General features: G+C 37.6%; 6 protein-coding genes across 6 annotated transcripts in view; all 6 read left to right on the top strand.

The window, feature by feature from the left end:
• The first annotated feature begins 182 nt into the window (after positions 1-182).
• LOC116000060 (7-deoxyloganetic acid glucosyltransferase-like) lies at positions 183-3425 on the top strand. The gene is made up of 2 exons (XM_031240072.1): positions 183-840; positions 2380-3425. Exons 1-2 carry the CDS (start codon positions 312-314, stop codon positions 3339-3341), a joined length of 1491 nt encoding a protein of 496 aa, XP_031095932.1. The 5' UTR covers positions 183-311; the 3' UTR covers positions 3342-3425.
• Positions 3426-3859: 434 nt separating this feature from the next.
• On the top strand, positions 3860-5542 carry LOC115999578 (7-deoxyloganetic acid glucosyltransferase-like). Its single transcript, XM_031239419.1, has 2 exons — positions 3860-4360; positions 4893-5542. The coding sequence occupies exons 1-2, from the start codon at positions 3931-3933 to the stop codon at positions 5540-5542; spliced, it is 1080 nt and encodes a 359-aa protein (XP_031095279.1). The 5' UTR covers positions 3860-3930.
• Positions 5543-7505: 1963 nt separating this feature from the next.
• Positions 7506-10272, top strand: LOC115999007 (7-deoxyloganetic acid glucosyltransferase-like). Its single transcript, XM_031238720.1, has 2 exons — positions 7506-8082; positions 9244-10272. The coding sequence occupies exons 1-2, from the start codon at positions 7566-7568 to the stop codon at positions 10182-10184; spliced, it is 1458 nt and encodes a 485-aa protein (XP_031094580.1). The 5' UTR covers positions 7506-7565; the 3' UTR covers positions 10185-10272.
• A 516-nt stretch (positions 10273-10788) lies between these two features.
• Positions 10789-11685, top strand: LOC115999577 (7-deoxyloganetic acid glucosyltransferase-like). Its single transcript, XM_031239418.1, has one exon. The coding sequence runs from the start codon at positions 10804-10806 to the stop codon at positions 11683-11685; it is 882 nt and encodes a 293-aa protein (XP_031095278.1). The 5' UTR covers positions 10789-10803.
• Positions 11686-15098: 3413 nt separating this feature from the next.
• LOC115999006 (7-deoxyloganetic acid glucosyl transferase-like) lies at positions 15099-18028 on the top strand. The gene is made up of 2 exons (XM_031238719.1): positions 15099-15675; positions 16771-18028. The coding sequence occupies exons 1-2, from the start codon at positions 15147-15149 to the stop codon at positions 17826-17828; spliced, it is 1587 nt and encodes a 528-aa protein (XP_031094579.1). The 5' UTR covers positions 15099-15146; the 3' UTR covers positions 17829-18028.
• A 4966-nt stretch (positions 18029-22994) lies between these two features.
• The window catches only part of LOC115999575 (7-deoxyloganetic acid glucosyl transferase-like), a 4272-nt gene continuing 2841 nt past the window's right edge, over positions 22995-24425 (top strand). The window contains exon 1 of the mRNA XM_031239417.1: positions 22995-23576. Within this exon, the coding sequence (XP_031095277.1) occupies positions 23060-23576 (517 nt within the window). The 5' untranslated portion in view covers positions 22995-23059. The remainder of the gene's footprint in view (positions 23577-24425) is intronic.

The raw sequence follows: 24425 nt of genomic DNA, 5'->3' as shown, positions 1-24425 counted from the left end.
AACAACAACGTGGAGATTATGTCCAATGTAGAAATATCTTTGTGGACACTGGTATTTGACGATATCTAGCGAAGACATCTTTTTGGTTAAAAGTCTGTGACATAGTATCTTTTTACAGTTTACCTACAGTAGTAATTTATGAGTTATTACATCAAAATAAAAATTTTCCTAGTCACTCAAAAGAAAGGTTAATCTACTAGCTTTCCCCATATAAATATGGATGAAGTGTTCCAAGTAGTGAAAAGAATATTAGCAACTAACCTCGTGAAACATTATCGTTTGTTTCTAGTATACTGTGAAAGTGAAACACCATGGATATCGCCGGCGGAGAAAACGACGCCGTTCCTCATGTATTAATCTTTCCTTTACCCATACAAAGCCCGGTGAACTCCATGCTAAAGCTGGCGGAGCTTCTCTGCCTCGCCGGCGTCCACGTCACCTTCCTCATCACAAAACACAACCACCAGCGCCTCCTCCACAGCACCGACGACGACGGCGGCGTGGAATCCCGTTTCGACAGATACCCCGGCAGTTTCCGTTTCGAAGTGATCTCCGACGGATTCCCGGAAGATCACCCCCGTTCCGTCGACGACTTTTTAGATGTATTAAACTCTTTGCAGGGCGTGGCGGAGCCGCACCTTAGAGAGGTGTTTTTGAGGCCGGAAAAGGGAAGAAAAGTGACGTGCGGAATAGTAGAGGCGACGTTTTCGTACGCTTTTGAGATTGGGAGTGAGGTTGGTGTTCCTGTTTTCGCCTTCGAAACTATCAGCCCTTGCTGTCTTGGGGTTTTTCTCTGCATTCCTCAACTCTTTAAGGCTGGAAAGCTGCCATTGATCAAAGGTAAAAGCATGAATTCAGAAATTAGAGCTTACTTTTCACCTTGAATTGAATATTTTGAATCCAGTTTTTTTACAATTTTGATCCCGCAGCTAAAGAATCATTTTCATATTTGGTCCTAATTAGGAAAAAAGAGTACAATAAACCATTAAGAGCATGGTCATCAATGTATCTTTCTTGGTTCATGTCAGGCCAAGATCTGGTTTATAATCTTCAAACAGATGTAGGTGAATTGTTTTTGATGGTTTCATACCCCTGCAAGTTATAAGATCATGTCAGAAAAAAAAAAATAATAATAATAATAAGAGAAGAAGCACTGCCGCCCCAGCGGGGGCGTGCTTCCCACGCGCCCGCTAAGGCGAGTCAGAGTGTGACATTAACTCACCTTTTATTTTTATTTTTTTAATTTCAAATGTCAGATTTTGTAGTTTTGTTTTTCTTTTCCTTTTATTTTTTAATCTCCTTCCATTCTCTCTTTCCTAATCACACTTACAAAAACTCTTAAAATACCGTGAAAGAACCCGACTGATAAGGATGCTCTAATTAGATCCCTTAATTTTTAAAAAGTGTAATTACATTCTTTTAACATGTTAAATTGTGACAATAAAATCCAAAAACTAATAAATGACCTGTTATTACATGTCATTTTAGTTCAGGAGTCATATCAATGAAAAATCGACGACGAGCAACGACTAAATTGTTGCCGGTTGTCATTCCTGACGGAAGGCGACTAGTTAGTCGCCTTCTCCATGAAAGTAACTAGTTGGTCGGGTAAGGTTACTGGTTGCCTTCCATGGACCCGCGACTAGAAAAGGGGATTGGTCGCCTTCTCTGGTAGATGGTGATCGGCCACGGTTCACTCGTTGCTTGATTTTCGTCAAATATATTGCCTAAACTGAAATGACTTGTAATAGCAGGTCATTTATCACTTTTTGGGTTTCACTACCTTGATTTACGTGTTAAAAGTTGTAATTTCACATTTTAAATGTTTACGGATGTAATTGACTTTTAATGTAAAATTTAAGGGCTTATTTGACATTTTTCCCTCCTAATTATTAATTTTCACAACTTTTAAATTCTTGTTTCATTGTTTGGTCTCTTTGACTTAATTTCAATTAACTAATTTGTTGGGCAATGGCTCGGAGAGTCGAGGCCAGCATCATGCCATCGAAATGTGACACTGCTATGCAAGTATAAAGAAATAAAATAGTGCTTTCTTAATTAAATATAACTTTTGACATGATGATAAGTGTTGATTGCATTGTAGCGCAGTTTAGGATGTCAATAAAGACAAAATTATCATTTTTAATTATTATTTTTTAAATTTCTTGAAAAGTTGACAAAAATGACAAATCTGCCTTTCAAGATAAGGTACTCTCCTGAAATTAGGTCCCCGCCAATAAGAAGTTAGGTCAAAGGAACCAAATATGATAAAGATTTAAAAATCGTAGGTCCATGAAAATAGTCTCATTGTGATGGGACCAAAAATAGAGAAAAAAAAATCATTTTGAATCTATCATCAATGTATCTTAAACTTTCCTGATCTAGGAGAAGACCAGGAAACACCGGTAGATGTTGTGCCGGGCATGGAAGGTCTTCTCAAGGTACGCGATCTTCCCCGTTTCTGTCGAACTGAAGGTCCTCAGGCGGAGAAGAGCCGCAAACTCTTCATGGCTGAAATCCATTCTTTGCGCAAAGCCCACGGGCTAATACTCAACTCGTTCAAAGAGTTGGAGGGCCCAATTCTACCCCATATCCGCACCCACTTTCCCAACACCACATACATGATCGGGCCAGTCCAGCAACACTTAAAGACCAGACTCGCAGACAGGCCCCCATCTTCAAACAGCTTATGGAGAGAAGACAAAACCTGCATCCAATGGCTCGACGAACAGCCCGACGAATCAGTGATATACGTAAGCTTTGGCAGTCTGAGCACCTTAACAATGGCCCAACTCATGGAAGTTTGGCACGGTTTGGTCTCCAGTGGGGTTAGATTCTTGTGGGTGTTAAGGCCCGACATTCTTAAACCTGGAGGGGAGTTGTCGGATCAAAACATGGTGACTCAACTAAAAAAGAATTGCTCACAGAATGGGCAGATAGTGAGTTGGGCTCCTCAGGAACAGGTCCTGGCCCACCCGGCTATCGGAGGATTCTGGACACATAGTGGGTGGAATTCGACTCTGGAAAGTATTATTGCAGGAAAGCCCATGATCTGTTGGGCGCAAATTGTTGACCAGCTGATTACTAGAAGGGTTGTGAGTGAAGTGTGGAAGATTGGGGTGGAATTGGAAGATAAGTGTGATCGTTTGAGTATTGAGAAAATGGTGAAGGAGCTTATGAGGAGTAGAAGGCAAGAGTTGAAGAAATCAGCCCAGAAATTTTCTAAGTTAGCAAGAGAAAGTGTGAACAATGGAGGTTCATCCTATACTAGCCTTGACCACCTCATAAATGACATAAGAAGATTGAGCAGCATTGAGCATTTCGAAAATACTTCATCTTAGTGTCAACATTCTTAGCAGGTTAAGTGTGTTAGTTTGTAATAAGGAGAATTAAGTTTATTATCAGGCATGTTCAATAAAATTTCTTTTCAGTCACTCTGCACTTTCAAACAAGGTACAAATTTATGTCAAGCGCACTCTAAACTCTTTAGGACTATCTAACTTTAGTTTTCAAAAAAAAAAATTGAAATTTTTATAATGTTGCCACTTGCCAATAAATAGACATAGACTCGAGAGTCGAGATTTACCTCTTTTAGCAGCATCAAAAATAAATAAATAAATAAATCACGTGACTATCATCTTCTTCCTCGATATTACAAAACGCTAAAATCCACACCATGCGGTAAAATTACGTCTATGTCGTGAAAATCAAGAACAAAACCTTAAATGCAAATTGATGACATACAGTTCAGAATCTTTCTATATAAACGTAGACGATGAGGCATTTATGATATGAAAACACTAGCAACGTAACGCCGTTAAACTTCATCTCTTTCCGCTAGCATTGTGAAACACAGTAATGGATAACGGAGAAAACGCCGTTCCTAACGTTTTAATCTTCCCTTTACCACTACAAAGCCCGGTAAACTCCATGCTAAAGCTGTCGGAGCTTCTCTGCCTCGCCGGCGTCCACGTCACCTTCCTAAACACGGAGCACAACCACAGGCGCCTCCTCGGCAGCACCGACGCCGGCTCCCGTTTCGAGAGGTACCCCGGAAAGTTGAGTTTCGAAGTTATCTCCGACGGGCTCCGGGAAGATCACCCGCGTTCGGCGGAGGACTTTGAGGGTATTGTGAAGAGTTTGCAGGGCGTGGCGGAGGCGCATCTGAGAGAAATGTTGAGGTCGGAAAGGGGAAGAAAGGTAACGTGCGTGATAGCGGAGGGGATGTTTGATTACGCTTTTGAGATTGGGAAAGAAGTTGGGATTCCTGTTTTTGCGTTTGAGACTGTGAGCCCTTGCTATCTAGGGGTTTGTCTCTGCATTCCGAAACTCTTCGAGGCTGGACAACTTCCATTCAAAGGTATTGCATACTCCTTTTTCAGCATGTTTGCCCTGTTAGTTAGTTGGGTCAGAAGGTATGATTAGTTTATAATTGATTGGGTCAGAATGTATGACTAGTTGATAAGATTAATTGATTGTAGAAAGGTGTTTAGTAATTAGTTGATAGTTGGTTTGATATAATTTCTTTTCTCAAAATGTTAATTGAAAAAGTTACTTTGAACAACTTTTGGAATTTTAGTATTTTAGAGTTACAAAAAATTGATTAACTAAACACTTATATTGATTTTTTTTAACCAAGTCAAATTAAGATGGTTAGTAGGAAACTTTGTTCGAGCCTTAGTGGAGGTGACTGTTGACTCTTTGTGCATCAGTAGGTTGTGAAAATAGCTATAAACAGATACTACATTATAAAAGAGTTAGTAGTCTGATTAAAAAAAAATAGGAAGGTTTGTTCAATTCCATTGGGTTTCCCCATGCATACTACATACTTTTCTTAATTATTATTGAGTATTTTGTATTTTACGTTTAATTATTTTCATGATCAACTTTAGGAGAAGACTTGGAAACACTAGTAGAGGGTGTGTCGGGAATGGAAGGTCTTCTTAAAGTACGAGACCTTCCCCATTTCTGTCGAGCGAAAGATCTATGGGCAGATGAGAGCGGCAAACTTATCATGGCTGATATCTATACTGTGCCCAAAGCCCACGGGCTAATCCTAAACTCGTTTGAAGAGTTGGACGGGCCAAAAATCATGGCGCATATCCGCACCCATTGTCCAAACACGTATATGATCGGGCCAGTCCAGCAACACTTGAAGGTCCGACTTGCGAAAAGGGAGACAACGACATCACCACTGTGTTCAAACAGCTTCTGGAGAGAAGACAAAACCTGCATCCAATGGCTCGACGAACAGCCCGACGAGTCAGTGATATATGTAAGTTTTGGCAGCCAGAACACCTTAACAATGGCCCAACTCATGGAATTTTGGCATGGTTTGGTTGCCAGTGGGGTTAGGTTCTTGTGGGTGTTGAGGCCCAATATTCTTAGGGCTGCAAAGGAGGTGTTGGATGAAAAATTTGTGAGAGAGCTCAAAAAGGGTTGCTTAGAGTGTGGGCATATTGTGAGTTGGGCCCCTCAAGAAGAGGTCTTGGCCCATCCAGCAATCGGGGGATTCTGGACCCATCATTTTGAAACATTTTGAATTTTTTACTTATATATACCTAGGAATCTGAAACATTTTGAATTTTTTTTTGAAACCAAACATTTTGAAATTCAGTGATTGGTAAAAATCAATATGTTTTATATTGAAAAAATCACAGAATATATACATGTAGATTATAAAATTAAAATTTCAGTGTCAATATTGTTATGACTCAATGCTTTGATTATATTAAAAGTGATTTTTTAAAATTTCAAGCTCAAAATATGGCACGCTTGATTAATCGCAGCTGGAAGGTAAGTGATTCGCTCGTCGACTTTAGATGTTGTTGATCAAATAAATCAGTACATGTGTGACATGAATATTGCAAAAGGACGAACATATTTAAGTTGTAACTCTTTGTGTAAGGTAGAACCAGACGATGAAAATCTATTAGAAGTACACACTCCTAAATTCTTAAATACTTTGAGATTGTATGATTTTCTTAATCATTCATTGACATTAATTAAAGGTTGGTGCACCTGTTATGTTATTGTAGAAGACCATTTTCTTGGTCTTTATAATAGTACGCGACTCATCATCACAAGATTGGCAGATCACATTGTTGAAGCAATAATAGTTAATTGGACACATGAAGGAATCAAAGTTCTTATCCCTCGAATGTCTCTCACTCTTTCTAATACGAGATTGCCCTTCAAGTTCTAGCATAAATAATTTCCATTGATGCTTGCATATGCCATGACTATCAATAAAAGCCATGGCCGAACACTAACTTACGTTGGGTTATTGCTGAAAATACCAGTTTTTAATCACGGTCAATTGTACATGGCTTTATCCCGAGTCACGCATCCTGATAGCCTTAAAGTGTTAATTAGTTCTAGACAAGGATGTACAAGATTGTATTGCTACTACCAATGTTGTTTACAAAGAGGTTTTCAATAATGTGTAAATACAACCGGTGATATTATGTTTTTTTCCAAGATGGCAAAATTGCAATATATCTACACAAAAATATATCTTCCATACACATGAATTAGAATAGCAATTAAATACTATAACTGTGTTACTAGAGAACGAGCATATTTGCTTAATTTATAAAAATCATAAACAATGATATATAAAATCTGTAAAGTTCCAGCACCACTTGGGTACATCTACACATTAGCTATTAATTAAGCAATTATTTGTTAGAATTCAAACAAGAATAACATCAGAAAACATAATCGATCCAAAACATATCTTCAATTACACTATATAATATTTGATATTATAATTTATATAATTATATATCGATCCAAATATTCTTAATATATTATAACAAATTCATTCCGTGCATCGCACGGGTGAAAATACTATTTATTCTAAATCTAGCATCTTAGAATATATTGTCCAAGTCAAAGGCCCATTAAACTATCCCTAAGGTCTAAAGGGCTTTAAAATATGAATCATAAAATAGGTCATTATTGTACCATAGACTCACGACAAATTATTGAGTGGGCTAGGGTCCACACCACCAATAGTTATACCATGGATTTGAGTCCATTTTGTAAGGTGGATCTATCATAAATTACCCACTGAATATTCACAATTGCAAACATTATTAAGTATGTAAATTATGTATTTTGGACTCAGGTCCAGAGGGTCGGCCAAGATGACTCCGCGGTGGGGTCGATAAAGATGATCCAGCGCAGGAGTTGACCAAGATGATCCCGCGGAGGGGTCGGCCAAGATGACCCCGCGGAGGGGTTTTTCCAAGATGACCCCTCGAAGGGGTCGGCCAAGATGGCCCCGTGGAGGGGTTTGGCCAAGATGACCCCGCGGAGGGGTCAGTCAAGATAACCCCGCGAAGGGGTTAAGTCAAGATGACCCCGCGAAGGGGTTAAGTCAAGATGACCTCGCGGAGAGTTCGGCAAATATGACTTGTCGGAGGGGTCGGCCAAAAATGCGAATCTATTCGCTCTTTCCATATAAATATGGATTAAGTATGCCAACAAATGAAAACATTATTATCAACCAACCTCGTGAAACATAGTTTGTTTCTAGTATACTGTGAAAGTGAAACACAATGGATATCGCCCGCGGAGAAAACGCCGTTCCTCATGTATTAATCTTTCCTTTACCCATACAAAGCCCGGTGAACTCCATGCTAAAGCTAGCGGAGCTTCTCTGCCTCGCCGGCGTCCACGTCACCTTCCTCATCACTAAACACAACCACCAGCGCCTCCTCCGCAGCACCGACGGCGTGGAATCCCGTTTCGACAGATACCCCGGCAGTTTCGGTTTCGAAATTATCTCCGACGGCTTCCCGGAAGATCACCCCCGTTCCGTCGATGACTTTTTAGATTTATTAAACTGTTTGCAGGGCGTGGCGGAGCCGCACCTTAGGCAGGTGTTTTTGAGGCCGGAAAAGGGGAGAAAAGTGACATGCGGAATAGTAGAGGCGAAGTTTTCTTACGCTTTTGAGATTGGGAGTGAGGTAGGTGTTCCCGTTTTCGCCTTTGAAACTATCAGCCCTTGCTGTCTTGGGGTTTTTCTCTGCATTCCTCAACTCTTCGAGGCTGGAAAGCTGCCATTGACCAAAGGTAAAAACATTAATTCAGAAATTAAAGCTTACTCTTCACCTTAATTTGAGTATTTTGAATCCAGTTTTTTTACAGTATTGATCCTGCACCTAAAGAATCAGTTTCATATTTGGTCCCTTTTTTTTGAGAACAGGACAATATTTGGTCCTAATTACTCCGAGTTTATTATCGAAATAGTCACTCGTCTATTAAGAAATTACCAATTTGGTTCGTGCCCAATTAAGTTCTTGACTTTGAAAATTTTAACCATTTTGATCCGCCCCGCCGTTCGTTTAGGCTTTAGGAAAATAAACAATAAATAAAAGAACCATTTTGATTTAGGTGACATGAGTGTGGACATGGCTGCCGCGTAGACGCCCTCACTGAGGTTCAAACCCACTCCCTTTCACATGGGACTGTACACCGGGTGCCGCTTGACCACAAGGTCTTTGGCCATTCATAATTAACTATAACTTTTGAGAGTAAATTGTCATTTTGGTCCACTGACTATAGGAGTTCTGTTAATTGCAATCCACGACTTTCAAAAGTGTTAATTGAATACCTTGACTATTCAATTTTTATCAATTTTAGTCACTCCGTCCAAATTGGAGGCCAAATTTCGCCTAATCGGGTCTGGCTTTGGTTAATTCGGACACAATTAAAAAGACGAATTTGCCACTCAGATTAAGCATTAAATAGCTAGTTAATTTTTTCCGGCGAAATTTGACCGCGAATTTGGTCGGAGTGACCAAAATTGAAAAAAATTGAATAGTCAAGGTATTCAATTAACACTTTTGAAACTCATGGATTGCAATTACTAGAACCCCTATAGTCAATGCACCAAAATGACAATTTACTCTAACTTTCGATATATTAATAAATATTTGTTATGCAGGCGGTCAAAAAGGACAAAGTTATTATTTTCAATTATCTTTTTCTAAAATTTCTTGGAGAGTTGACAAAAAATGACAAATTTGTCCTTAAAGATAAGTTACACTCCTAAAATTTGGCCACCACCGATTAAAAATTAAATCAAAGGGATCAAATATGACAAAAGATTTAAAAATCGTAGGTCCAAATATGAAAATAATCTTATAGTGATAGGACCAAAAAATGAAAAAAAAATTAAAAAAAAATCATTTTGAATCTATCAACCATGTATCTTAAACTTTCCTTATCTAGGAGAAGACCTGGAAACATCGGTAGATGTTGTGCCGGGCATGGAAGGCCTTCTCAAGGTACGCGATCTTCCCCGCTTTTGTCGAACCGAAGGCCCTCAGGCGGAGAAGAGCCGCAAACTCTTCATGGCTAAAATCCAATCTCTGCGCAAAGCCCAGGGGCTAATCCTAAACTCGTTCGAAGAGTTAGAGGGCCCAATTCTGCCCCATATCCGCACCCACTTCCCCAACACCACATACCTGATCGGGCCAGTCCAGCAACACTTAAAGACCAGACTCGCAGAGATGCCACCATCTTCAAACAGCTTCTGGAGAGAAGACAAAACCTGCATCCAATGGCTCGATGAACAGCCCGACGAATCAGTGATATACGTAAGCTTTGGCAGTCTGAGCACCTTAACAATGGCGCAACTCATGGAAGTTTTCCACGGTTTGGTCACCAGTGGGGTTAGATTCTTGTGGGTTTTGAGACCCGATATTCTTAAGGCTGGAGAGGAGTTGTCGGATCAAAACATGGTGACTCAACTGAAAAAGAATTGCTCACAGAATGGGCAGATAGTGAGTTGGGCTCCTCAGGAACAGGTCCTGGCCCACCGGGCCGTCGGAGGATTCTGGACACATAGTGGGTGGAACTCGACTCTGGAAAGTATTATTGCGGGGAAGCCCATGATCTGTTGGGCACAAATTGGTGACCAACGGATTACTAGAAGGGTTGTAAGTGAAGTGTGGAAGATTGGGGTGGACATGGAAGATAAGTGTGATCGTTTGAGTATTGAGAAAATGGTGAAGGAGCTTATGGGGAGTAGAAGGCAAGAGTTGAAGAAATCAGCCCAGAAATTTTCTAAGTTAGCAAAAAAAAGTGTCAACAATGGCGGTTCATCCTATACTAGCTTTGACCACCTCATAAATGACATAAGAAGATTGAGCAGCATTGAGCATTCTTAGGCATCTTAGCAGGTTAAGTGTGTTAATTAGTTTGTAATAATAAGTTTATTATCAGGCCGGCATGTTCAATAAAAGTACTTTTGAATCACTCTGCACTTTCAAATTTATGTCAAGCTCACTCTAAACTCTTTAGGACCGTCCAATTTTAATTCCGTAAATAGTAAATAATGAAAATTTTATAATGTTGCCAATAAACAAATAATAGTCAAATTAATTTATCTTTGGAACCCTACTAAGAAATGAGACCCATTGCACAAGAGTCAATACTTACCTCTTTCACAGCTGCTGCATCAAAAACAAATAAATAAATCACGTGACTATCATCTTCTTCCTCGATATTACAAAACGCTAATCTCCACACCATGCGGTAAATTTACGTCTATGTCGTGAAAATCAAGAACAAAACCTTAAATGTAAATTGATGAGAGTTCAGAATCTTTCTATATAAACGCAGACGATAAAGCATCAATGATACGATACACTAGCAACGTAACGCCGTTAAACTTCACTGTTTCTGCTAGCTAGCATTGTGAAACACAATAATATAATGGATAACGGAGAAAACGCCGTTCCTAACGTTCTAATCTTCCCGTTACCCCTACAAAGCCCGGTAAACTCCATGCTAAAGCTGTCGGAGCTTCTCTGCCTCGCCGGCGTCCACGTCACCTTCCTAAACACGGAGCACAACCACAGGCGCCTCCTCGGCAGCACCGACGCCGGCTCCCGTTTCGAGAGGTACCCCGGAAAGTTGAGTTTCGAAGTTATCTCCGATGGGCTCCGGGAAGATCACCCCCGTTCCGCGGAGGACTTTGAGGGTATAGTGAAGAGTTTGCAGGGCGTGGCGGAGGCGCATCTGAGAGAAATGTTGAGGGCGGAAAGGGGAAGAAAGGTAACGTGCGTGATAGCGGAGGGGATGTTTGATTACGCTTTTGAGATTGGGAAAGAAGTTGGGATTCCTGTTTTTGCGTTTGAGACTGTCAGCCCTTGCTATTTAGGGGGTTGTCTCTGCATTCCGAAACTCTTGGATGAAAAGGAGGTGTTGGATGAAAACTTGGTGAGAGAGCTCAAAAAGGGTTGCTTAGAGTGTGGGCGTATTGTGAGTTGGGCCCCTCAAGAAGAGGTTTTGGCCCATCCAGCTATCGGGGGATTCTGGACGCACAGTGGATGGAATTCGACTTTAGAAAGTATTGTGGCCGGAAAGCCCATGATCTGTTGGGCCCAATATGTTGACCAGCTGGTCACCAGAAGGCTTGTAAGTGAAGTGTGGAAGATTGGGGTGGACATGGAAGATAGGTGGGACCGTTTGAGTGTTGAGAAAATGGTGAAAGAGCTTATGATGGGAAGCAGAAGGCAAGAGTTCAAGAAATCAGCCCAGAAATTTTCTAAGTTAGCCAGAGAAAGTGTGAACAATGGAGGCTCATCCTATACTAGCCTTGACCACCTCATAAATGACATAAGAAAATTAAGCAGCATTAAACATTTCGAAAATACTTTATCCTAGATTGGCTGGTCAAATCAAGTTGGTCTGGCTATTAGTTAAGTAACTAAAAATTTCAAATTCAACTTTCAGTGAGAATGGTCAATTAACATTTTGATTTTGTGCTGGTCAGTTATGGACAATTGAACTCAATCATTGTGGTCCTTTGTCTCTAAGGTCAAAAGGCAAGATTTCCTTTTGAATGGCGGTGGCACATAGTCTAAAAAAATTTGAGAGATTATGTTTGTTTGTAGCAAGTTTTCATGTTCAATAATAAAAGATTATGTTATTTAATACTCCGTATTTTAAGTATCAGAGTTAACGTACTAGTTCAATAAAATTATATTATAACAAGTGTACTGGGATAATAACTTCAATATATTTAATTTTATGTAACGTTTTCAAGTTTTCAACTACCACTCACAAATAATAATAATAAAATAACAATAACAATAATAATAAGCCAGCTATTATGTAGTATGATGACACTTCTATTACTATTTTAAATGAGTGGTCAAAAGATCGAATTCTAATAATGGGAGCATTGATTCTCTGCGCTGAAAAAGTTTGAGAAAAGTATAGAATAGATACTATTTGGTTGTGTTCCTATGTTCCATATAATAAAAATAATAATAGTAATTGCCAAAGACCTTGTGGAGTTGTGGTCTAGTGGCACCCGATGTTCCAGTTTACACTTCCACATGGATGATGGGGGTGGGTTCGAGCCTCACGACTCTTTGTGCTTCAGTAGATTGAGAAAGTAGCTATGAACAGATATTACATTGTAACAGTAGTACTCAAAAAAAAATAATTGATGGATATATTAGGAAGTGGAGCGGGACAAATCGACTTGGAGGAGGGCTCGGGGTGCATGGTCCAAGTTGGTTATAACAACTCCCACTTTTCGCGGGGGCGGTTAAGTGGCGTGACAATACAAAAGCCTTGTATTTGTCTTGTTTAGATATCATATTCTCAGTCATTGTCCTAATAGACCCTTGTAATTGCTCATTTATCTATCTTTATCTTTCTTATCCGTTTACTATTTTCTATAGTTTATCGGGTTTATTAATTCGGCCACTCGAGTTAATTAAATCCATCAATAATAATAATAATAATAATAATAATAAATTGAAATGAGGCCTACAAATTCTAGAAAAATTAAAAAGTTCGTTAAAATTGCACTGGGAAATCGGACTGTATCAACATAACATCATTGTGTTTGTTGAACAAAACGAACGAAAATAATGAACAAATGCCAGTGATTAGCCGTTGAATAAGTGCACCGTACTCTCATTGATGAACCCACAAATTTTTTAATATTTTCTATTTCCACATAAAATAAACACTAAAAATTTTCAAAATAAAAATTCTGAAAGTTAAGGAGTATGGTAACTCAATATCTCAATAGACAGAACATGATTTTAATATGAGACTATTATAAATTTGATTCTTGTCAGTATTCTCTCAGTCAAATGAGTCCATCCCAATACTGAATTTGCTCCATACATACTTTCAAATAATAATTAATAATTTTTTCTTCGTAAAAGAAAAAAAAAAAAGAACACATCCGCACACAAAAGTTCCATTTTACACTGCACATTTCTCCGCCCGGGTCCAACAATTTGTTTATAATAATTATTTTATTATTCCATATTCCATATAAAAGTTGGATCAGTATCATATTCCGCCTACCAAATCAAACGTCGTTCTAGATTATTTTATTTTATTTTATTTATTTTTTTGCATAAAATAACCAAACGAGAAAGCAAAACCCATCTTTTGTATACATTGAAGCCAACAAAAAATAAAGACATTGTCAATTTATGCCCAACTTTCCAGCTTTCCTCATCAACCATGCGGTCCAATTTTATAATACATGGTACAATTATCCTAAATTTGGCGAGTTAAGGCACGGAAGAAGCGACTAAGTGGGTGAAATACAATTTTTATATATGAATGTCATGAGGCTGATTGGTCAAATTTGTTGCATAAGATTTTTTTTTAATGCGATTTATCTTTTTGTTTGATTTAAAATTATTAAATATGATTATGATTTACTCAGTATACATAATTAAATAATGGTGACGGTAAAATAAAAAAGACAAATTGGTGATTAAATAATTTGGCACTTATAGCGACAGTCTATCATTAGGGATTATTTTAATCCTGGATTGATTTGTCTGCAGACCCAATCAATATCTCTTGTTTCCCACTTCATAAAGCCCATTTTTTTTAAAGAAAGACACGTATTTACATTGGCTTAATCCATCATCAATTAAGTAGGTTTAAGATTTGACTTTTCATGTGGAGATTTGCGTTTTGTACTCTTGGGGTTGCTTGAATTGGCTTATTTGGTACAATATTAAGCAAAAGTTAGTTAATCAATTTATTGTACAACAATATTTAATGATATAAATGTATTAAACATAATTGAGATTAAAAACTGATTTCAAAGTTTAAGAATTCGAATTGATTGTAAAGATAATGTCCTATTGTTGGTGTTAAGTCATATATCAATTTTATTGTCCAACAATATTTAATGATATAAAGTTTTAAACATAATTGAGATTCAGAACTAATTTCAAAGTACCAGAATTATAATCATTTTAAAAGATAACTATTGTTAGTGACTTAGTGTTAAGTCATGTAGCGATGAGCCTTAACATGTGCTACCCACTAGACCTTAATGAATAATTAGAGCTTGAATATAAGCTAGGGGTATTGGTTCAAGGAAATGATGATATTTAAGCTCAGTATAACAAATAGGAACTGATTATACAAGGACATGTTGCTTGAGCTCCTCGAAGTAGTTCTAAAGTTAATATATTAAGTGAACCACAATTTCTCCTGCGATAAGAAGATATAATATTCTATTTATATAAAACTAGACCCTACTATGATAGTAACAAGTGTACAATTGTAGATATTTTGCTAAAATCTTAAGCTAAGCTAGAGCATTGTAGAAGTTACAATTGTTTGTCTTGTAACAAATGATAACTATCTCTTTTGTCTTTTCACCTTAGGGTGAGGAGGAAAGTGAACCAGGTAGGTTAGTCAATCAGTATAATTGTACTAAATTCAAAATTACCTATTTTATAAAAATATATTACGTGGATTCTCATTTTATACTCTCAATTTTTACTCTCGCACTCAAAAACTTGATAGTACACACTTTTAGTAAGCCCACATAAAAAATTAACTTATCAATATCGTCACATCAAGAAGTAAGATTGGGAAGTACATAATAGAACTCTCCATTTTAAATCGAACCGAGATCATGTCTACAAAATTCGGAGTGTGTGGTAATATTACGATGGGAGGAGTATGGTGAATAATTTTCCAAGAATTGACTCATTCACGTACGAGTGGAAAAGAATAGTGTTTAGCAACCTAGCATTAGTATTAGTAGTAGCTAGTAGTACTTAAGCAAACCCCCAACCAACAATCTCGACCACCTTGGAAAACCCAAAACCTCGACCACAACAATGGAGAATCCAAGAAAATCTCCTCCTACTTCTCCTCCACCTCCGCCTCACGTGCTCATATTCCCCTTGCCACTTCAAGGCCCCGTCAACTCCATGCTCAAACTCGCCGAGATTTTCTGCCTCCACGCCAGCATCCACGTCACCTTCCTCAACACCCACCACGTCCACCGCCGCCTCTTGACCTTCTCCGACGCCGGCGACCGCTTCGCCAAGTACCCAAATTTCCGCTTTGCCACGCTCCCCGACGGCCTCCCGGAGGAGAACCCTAGGACCGGAGACCAAATCTTGGAGCTCATAGAGTGTATAGAGAAATTCACCAGCCCGCTATTCCGGGAGATGCTCACCGCCGGCGCCGGCCTCCACAGCCCCGCCACCTGCCTTCTCGTCGACGGAATATTCACGTTCGCCGTCGATGTCGCCCGGGAAATCGGAGTCCCACTTCTCTATTTTGACACGATTAGCCCTTGTGGCCTTTGGAGTTACATGTGTGTCCCTAAACTCATTGAAGCCGGAGAGCTTCCCTTCCCAGGTTAGTCCATTCCATACTATAATACACCTAAGTTTTTTCCAGCTTTTGATCTCACAATTATTGGACCATTTCCTTCATCCACTACTATTAATTTTTCACATTTGATTTTATGTAATTTAAATCCTTATAACCAATTTGATTAGCTTGAGTAGTAGAGAACTAATGTCCCTTGCCTTGAGTGAAGTCATGAGTTTAAAGCCTAATTAGCCAGCACTTTATCCTTTAATTAGGTTGATCTGGGTGCGAACTAGAATTAGTTTGAATGTGGTACGAGCTTAAAGATGACTCTTACAATTAGGGCATGCTCATGATACATTGTGATTGACCAAAAAAATTTAAATCCTTATCACATTTAGTACATTCAACCTAATTTTTGGTCTCTTGGTGACCAAATTTCAGGCAAGTGATTTATTTTGAAGGATAAAATTGTGATTTTTATTTCCTCCTCTAAAATTTAAGATAAAAGTAATGTAAAATGATAATTTTTTTTTTGTTAAAATAAAAGTTAAATCCTTATCACATTTAGTCCATCCGACCTGATTTGTTGTCTTTGTGTGACCAAATTTCAATCAAGTAACTTATCATGAAGGATAAAATTGTTATTTTTTATTTACTCCCCTCTAAATTTAAGTTAGAGGATCAAATACAACAAGGTCTAGATTTAAAAATCTTGGAATTAAATATGGAAATGATCATATAACGTGAGACCAAAAATGAAGAAAAAAAAAAGGCGCTCAATTACAGATTTATATAAAACATTACAATCTTCACATATCAAACCATTTTCGTATATTTAACACATCAATTATGACTGTCGACACTACACACACATTGTTGTTCTTATTAAGGTTAGATGAACGTATTATTTGTGTCCTAAATATAGCAAAAATGTGTAGTTTTAGATGGTAATTAAGGTGTGTATGTGTAGTGTGACATATATTCCTTGGGAGCATTGAGTGGTGTCAGGTTCTAATTTCAGTAATACGCATGATTGTTATAGACGATGACATGACAGAGTGATGCTTCAATTATTGTACGAAGTCGGGGTACGTGTACCAATGATGTTGCGTCTACGTATGTTTCAATGTTTTGTAGGAAATGATTTGGATTCCCCAATAAATAGTGCGCCAGGATTCGGCGGCATCCTACGCCGCAGGGACATGCCCAGCTTGTGTCGGGCCGAGGACATCAACGACCCAATAATCCAGCTTGTTCTCAAGGAGGACAAACATCTCCCCCAAGCCCAAGGCCTAATTTTCAACACATTTCTAGGCCTCGAAGGGCCCATTCTTGCGCAGTTCCGGGACGTGGTCTGCCCCAACATCTATGCCGTTGGCCCGCTCCACTCCCACCTTAAGACCCGGCTTGCTGAGGGCGGGAGAAATAAATCACGGGATGTGCAACAGCTTGCTTGGCTTGCTGAGGGTGACGAAGATAAATCGCGGGATGTCCAACAATCAGCTGGAATTGCTGAAGGTGGAGGAGATAAATTGCGGGATGTGTTGCAGCCGGCTTCTAATAGCTTGTGGAGGGAGGATGAGAGGTGCATAGAGTGGCTTGATAGGCAGGTGGAGAGGTCGGTGTTGTATGTTAGCATTGGAAGCATGGCGGTCATTAGTAGAGATCGCCTCATGGAGTTGTGGTATGGGTTGGTGAATAGTGGGACTCGTTTTCTTTGGGTGCAAAGGCCAGGCTCGGTGATGGGTGGGGGAAGGGATGACGAGGACGTTCCAGAGGAGTTGATCCAAGGGACAGAAAAAAGGGGGTGTATTGTGGACTGGGCTCCTCAAGAAAAGGTTCTGGCTCACTCTTCTGTTGGCGGATTCTTAACGCATGGTGGGTGGAATTCAACTTTGGAGAGTATAGTGGAAGGGGTGCCTATGATTTGTTGGCCATATTTTGTTGACCAACATGTCAACAGTAGGTTTGTGGGGGAGGTTTGGAAAGTAGGGTTAGACATGAAGGACTTGTATGATAGAGGTAGCATTGAGAGGATGATTAGGGATCTAATGGAGGATAAGAAAGATGAGTTTTTGAAAAGGGCAAGTGAAATGGCATATTTGGCCAAACAAAGCGTTGGACGAAGTGGCTCTTCGTACCAAGACTTGGATCGCCTTATTGAGGATATTAGGTTGATGAGAATAGGATCATAAGGTGTCTATATAGACAACTCAATTGGTTCTCGGGTGACAAATTGTGGGCAACAGAAATAGAATCATAGGATAGATCATCATTACATTGGCATTCTAAGCCCTATCACACTTTCAATCATTATTTATGTATGGTTTGTCAAGAATTAATTTGTCTCAATGGCCTAATAGACAATCTTAATCTTAATATTTCTTCTCAAAAAGTTCATGGCTTTAGTTATGCATTCCAATCTAAAAACCCCTTTCTGTCAATGAAGCCAGATTCTTAATTGGCTATTGGTATTATCTAGAAAATTAAATAAAAATGGGAAATTCGAATGATGAAAAACAAGACTAGGCAAATAACATGCCTTTCAACTAGGGACCATGATGTATAAACTAGACATGTAAAAGTGGAAATCAGCAATAAGTTTTCGAGAAATAAAGATAATTTTGAAAAGAGTTCTATTACATGTAAGGTCGATTGATAATTGAATAACAAGACATTTTATTTTTTGAATAACTCAATTTGATCTATCATTTTTTTTCTATTAGTACGAGGTGCAGCATTTTTTATGAGATAGATTTTAACTACACAAAAGCGAGATTTGGCATGCTATGAATACATATTACTTTTTCCAACTAACTTAATAATATGATTCCTAACTATTTAATACACTTCTCGACCTAGTGGATCGAGCCTCCCGAGCTCGTCTTGATTTGGGAAATCATACTTAGGCTCATAAATAGTATTAATAAAACACTCTTTTTACAGAGTGTTCTTTTTTGTATATATAGTATACGCATACCTATAGCAAATTAACATATATACAACTTAAATAAAGAGGTAGCTTAGATGGTAACTAATATGGTTGTTATATTAAAGGTCAAAGAGTTGACCATTGATAAATACGGAGTATTTTTTTTTTTTTTGAATAATACTAACGCTATTAGAATGTAGTATCTGTTTATAACTACTTTCTCAACCTCTTGTGCTAACCCACCACCTCTCGTATAAAGGGAAGGGTTTGATGCCACTGGACCACAAGGTCCTTGGCACGGAGTATATTTTATATGCTTTTATAATAAGTTATGAATTGTACAAATTATTTAACTTAATTAATTAATTTATCTGAAATATATTGTTTGATTTAGTTATTTAAAAAACAAACATTAAAAGGTATTTTTTTTTTAAAGAATCATCTAGTCAATGTAATATAAAAGTTTATATTATTTATACGCCATCATATTCAAATTACTCTAAAAAGAATATACAAATATTATATTAATATTTGTGTGCCTATTATAATGTGTTTTCTATTCGAACCATTTTATCCAATTAATTATGTTTCTATTTTGTTATTAATATTTTATTACATTTTAAAGTATTTTGTTTCTCGCTCCCAGTCAAAGAGATTTTAACTTCCGCCCCTCTTTGTAAGTTCTATTTTATAAATTTTTATTAATAATTAATTTATTACTTAATATATATTTTTTGAAAATAATTTATTACTTAATAATATGATAACAATACAATTTTTTGTAAGCTTATTTAATTTTTTTAGTACTATTCACTCTATTACAATGTAGTATCTATTGATACATACTTTCTCAACCTATTATTTTTAAGCTTATTTAATTTAATTTGATGATATTAATGTGGTTAATTGTCTTGAGTTTAGAAAAGCACGTAGAAATATTTTTAGTTATTATTATTGTATATGCAAATTATATAATACAATAATAATTATTATCGTCTGGACATAAAATTGGCCCTATTTTTTCTTTTTTAATTTTTTTGACATGCATCGGACCTATCTTTTTATAATTACCTCATTGATACTCATCATACCTTAAATTCTACATAGCATATAATACCAAAGTCTAGTTACGCGATCAATATCTTTTCTTTGTCAAATATTTTATATTTTTAGAGAAGTTTTTTGAAATATGTATTATATTCTTTATTGCATATTTTCAAACTTATAAAAGATGATTATTCGAGAAAAAAATAATGTTATAACAATTCTAATCCCTAATTGCATCCTATTCCCGATCATTTCTGCTGTCACAAATCTAATATGCCCACTTGTTTTTTTTTTTTTCTCTAGACAAATTCCATTTTTGTAATAACTCGAAAATCACACAAATGCATTAAGAAGACCATGTGCGATTGACAATAATTGAACTCATGACCTTCAAATGTTAAAAAAAATCATTTTTCATCCACTCGATAATTCCTTTCGAGACTTTTTCTATTCTCTTTGTTACCATAAAAAGTTCACCACTAACCTCGAGGGTGTAGTTGAGTCGAAAGGATTCATTCATTCTTAACCAAAAGTCAATGATTCGATCATTGATTTTGAGTATAGAACAGTCTTAAATCTCTAGTCCAACAATTCAACGAGTGAATTAGTCACTGTATACGACAGTGGAAACCCTGGATTACCCCTAAAGAAAATAAAGAGTTCACCAAACACTACATAGAGACAACTACCAAGCAGCTGCAAGTTTATTAAACCTCGTGCTCCACTGGGCATTAATTCAAGTTCTGTTTTCAGTATTAATAATTGACGTTACCTCTACCAACTTCTTTGTCGCACCATTTAGTGACATCCAATTCTAACTTTAATACTGTAACCATAGAAAATGACAAAATGTTCATTGCGACGTGTTTGTCGCACTTTCACATGCAAGGCACAATTTTAAGCAATTGTTAAATTCCAAATTAATTTGCTCGTCCCATTTAATACATATTATTTAATATGTAAATGTAATATTTAATATTGTAATGTTAATTCCTTTATGTGTGTACGGCTACTGCCAATTGTCGTCTTTCCAATTCAATTCAATTAATTGCTAGTGTTTCCTTCTTGTACCGTGCATGACTTGCTCACAAGGGGAAATCCCTCATCCAAATGGTCACTAAATTGTGGTTCGATAAGATTATGGAAAGATAAATTAGATTAACTTAATAATTCTTTAGGTAGGATGACCAGTGCATGACTGCATGATGCATATCTACAAGAAGTCACCATAAAAAAAGATGATGAAATTCCTACAAAAAAGAGCACCAAATTCAATTAATTAATTACTTTTAGAGGGAAATTTCTAAAGTCTTTTTTTTTTTTAGACAATTTCCAACTAAGTTAGTCTAACAGTTGGATTGATAACTACATACAAGGTTCCAAGTTCAACTCTTTGGGGGAGTTGTTTATTAGTCTTCTTGATTTGAGTTGGTCAGCCATAGGCAACCAAACCAAAGTCTATTTGCGTTTTTGTTGTCCTTTACCTGCTAGGGTCACAAGATGAGCTTTAACCACAACGCACTTTCGAGTAACAATTGTAGGCTTTATCGTAAATCAAAATTACTTTTACTTTTCTCTTTTTTATTTGATTTAAATTTTTTTGCAATATTCAAAATTTAATTGTTTAAAAAGAACGGAGTAATATTTAATCAAAATGTTTATGACGAGGGAATTTCATAACTACTACTCGATGTGGGTAAACCAACTCTGCTCCTATGTAATTGCACATAAATCAAATAGGAGAGGTGTACTACATTAGGAAGACTTGGTCAACTCGTAACCTTCTGGATGGTACAAGATTTATACTATACACACTCAGTCACACCTTCCGGGGGACTATTTAATTAATTAATTCATGGGTAACATTTATGTGAGACCGTCTCATAAGTCTCAATATGTGAGACGGGTCGAATATTTGATTCATGGATCACATCTTTGATTAATGGATCGGATCTTTGAACTCTTTAACTAAAAATTCGACCTGTCTCACGGGTTGAGACCCGTGAAACGGCCTCACATACACAAGTTTTTGCCTTAATTCATTGGTATATGGATTGACATCAAATTAAATTTTGGTAGATAACATTTAAAGGAGCAACATCACTTCTTCAAAGAAATTTCAAATGGTATCTTTTCTTTTCAAAATATTTTATATTGTGACAGAAGTTTTTTTTTTTTTTAAATAGTATCATATTCTTCATTACATCTTTTCAAATTTATAAAAGGCAATTATTATTTTACATGGCTATTATTTCTTTAAAATCAGCTGATTGAACATATGATATATAAAAACATAAATATATATTAAGCTTTTTAGTTGAAACAAGAAGCACATCTTTCCATTGGAGGAAGCGTGCCATTTGTGCTTTACGTAGTTGTATCAAAGTTTGCCTTACTAGGAAATGATTAAGATGTAACGATTCCAAATAGTCCGTATTAAAAACACCACCTTTAGGCTTTAACATAAGACGTCGACACACATTTGATGCCATGCCTTCTCCTTTGCCGCCCCTATTGGCTATTGCATCCTATTCCCACTCTATATATTACGCACACCATTTCTGTGCAGCCATGAATCCAATTTGCCAACTTGCTGTACTTTTCATGCAGAAGTCATACAGCCCATCATATCACATGCAACTGCAAGAGAGTCTCCTCAAATTCCGCCAACACGAGTTATACCAATTCTAAAAGTACTTTCCCAACCAAATAACACCAGCAACCAGGTGCCGCTACACTAAAAATTATGAGTTTGAATTTGCGATATTGACTCTTTGTGCTTCAATAAGTTGAGAAAGTAGTTATGAACAGATACTGCATTGTAATATACTTAGTAGTATTCAAAATGTGACACCAGCAACCAGGTGCCACTAGACTAAAATGTGAGTTTGAACTTGAGATATTGACTCTTTGTGCTTCAATAGGTTGAGAATGGAAAGTAGTTATGAACAGATAGCGCATTGTAAGTAGTATTCAAAATGTGACATCAGCAACCAGGTGCCACTAAACTAAAAATGTGAGTTTGAACCTGCGATATTGACTCTTTGTGCTTCAGTAGGTTGAGAAAGTAGTTATGAACAGATACTGCATTTTAACAGAGTTAGTAGTATTCAAAATGTGACACCAGCAACCAGGTGCCACTAGACTAAAATGTGAGTTTGAACCTGCGATATTGACTCTTTGGGTTTGAGAAAAGTAGTTATGAACAGATATTACATTGTAACAGAGTCAGTAGTACTAAAAAAAGAAATAACAACAGTAACAATAATAACAACAACAACAACCTACAACAATAATAATGCGATTCCTGCGCTAGGCGTCCTTCTCATTCATTATGCATGTGCTTCCTCTGAATCCCTATATGGTTATATATAGGGCTGTCAAAGCGGGCCTGCCATAATTGGAAGTCTCCACCTATCTACCTAGCCAATACACTTCGCCGACGCCATGGCCGAAAACCTCGCACCGCAGTTTCCCCCTCACGTCCTCCTCTTCCCATTCCCATTCCAAGGCCACATAACTCCCATGCTCCACCTCGCCGAGCTTCTCAGCCTCGGCGGCCTCCACGTCACCTTCATCAACACCCTCCACAACCACAACCGCCTCTTCAGCAACGCCAACTTCCGCTCCCATTTCAGCCGCCGCTACGCCGGGTTCCGGTTCGAGGCCGTCTCCGACGGGCTTCCCGAGGACCAACCGAGGTCCGAGGAGAAGCGGTTGTTGGATATTCATGCTTCTTTGAGAGCCACTGCGAAGCCATTTCTTAAGGAGCTGTTGATGAGTTCGAGTGGCGGTAGAGGGGCAGTGAGTTGTGTCATAGTTGATGGGATTTTGGGATTCGTACGTGAAGTGGCTGAGGATTTAGGGGTTCCGGTGATTTACTTCCGCACCGTTTGTGCATCTGCGGTTTGGACTTTCTTCTCCATCCCTAATTTGATTCAAGCCAAAGAGCTCCCCTTCCAAGGTTAGTGATGGATGATAGTTTATTAGTTTAATTTTAAACATTTTTTTTGTGACTAGAAAAATATGCAGCGCAGCTATTACCAAATAAACACTGCTCTGTACCTATAGTCTACAAAGAATTATAAGGTAACAAATCACTTTAAGTTGTCCATATAACTTACTGATATAAACTAAAAATGTCACAACTCATAGTTTTAAACATCACTATTTCTTGGGTGATTGAGAAACTCATAGGTTGTAATCATTATTAGATGGTGTACACAAAATAAACATAACTTTGTGACCCTAGTTGGTAAAACACCACAGCCAAGTAAACCAATTTAAGTTGCATGTAACCCTATATAGATTTAGAGTAAAGAATATTTTCAGAGCATCCATATCAATGAATTTTTGATGGTTTTTAGAACATGCAAAATGATGTGGAGAAAAGAGATAATGCATTTTATCTTCGAGCAAGTTCATGATTTTTTGTGGATCAAGCGGGAACGCATCTTGGGCATTTTTTTTTTTTACTTGACTTCTTAAATATTGTGCACAAAACAATTAGTGTGAATATTCTTATAATTGATAAAGTCAAGCATAATGTAACTGTAAAAATGACCGGTCATGCGAGGTTGGTCTAGTTCAATAAGTTAGTACAAGTAGTAAGATACGGAGTAATAAAAATATAAATGATCATAAATGCAAGGTTTGCACAAGATCTGATGTGTCATTTAGTGGTTGGTTATGGGGTTGGCTGGTCAGGCTAGGACAGTACTTATGATGGCTATAATGACCTATGCCTATAGGTGTTATAGGTGTAGCCGTGTAGGGTGGCTACGAGCAAGCGCATTAGACATAATTTTTAAGA

Source organism: Ipomoea triloba, chromosome 12, assembly GCF_003576645.1.
Source record: "Ipomoea triloba cultivar NCNSP0323 chromosome 12, ASM357664v1".
NCBI classification, from domain to species: Eukaryota; Viridiplantae; Streptophyta; class Magnoliopsida; order Solanales; family Convolvulaceae; genus Ipomoea; species Ipomoea triloba.
The sequence above is the reverse complement of the archived record's forward strand: the minus strand, read 5'-3'. Positions and strand labels throughout refer to the sequence as shown.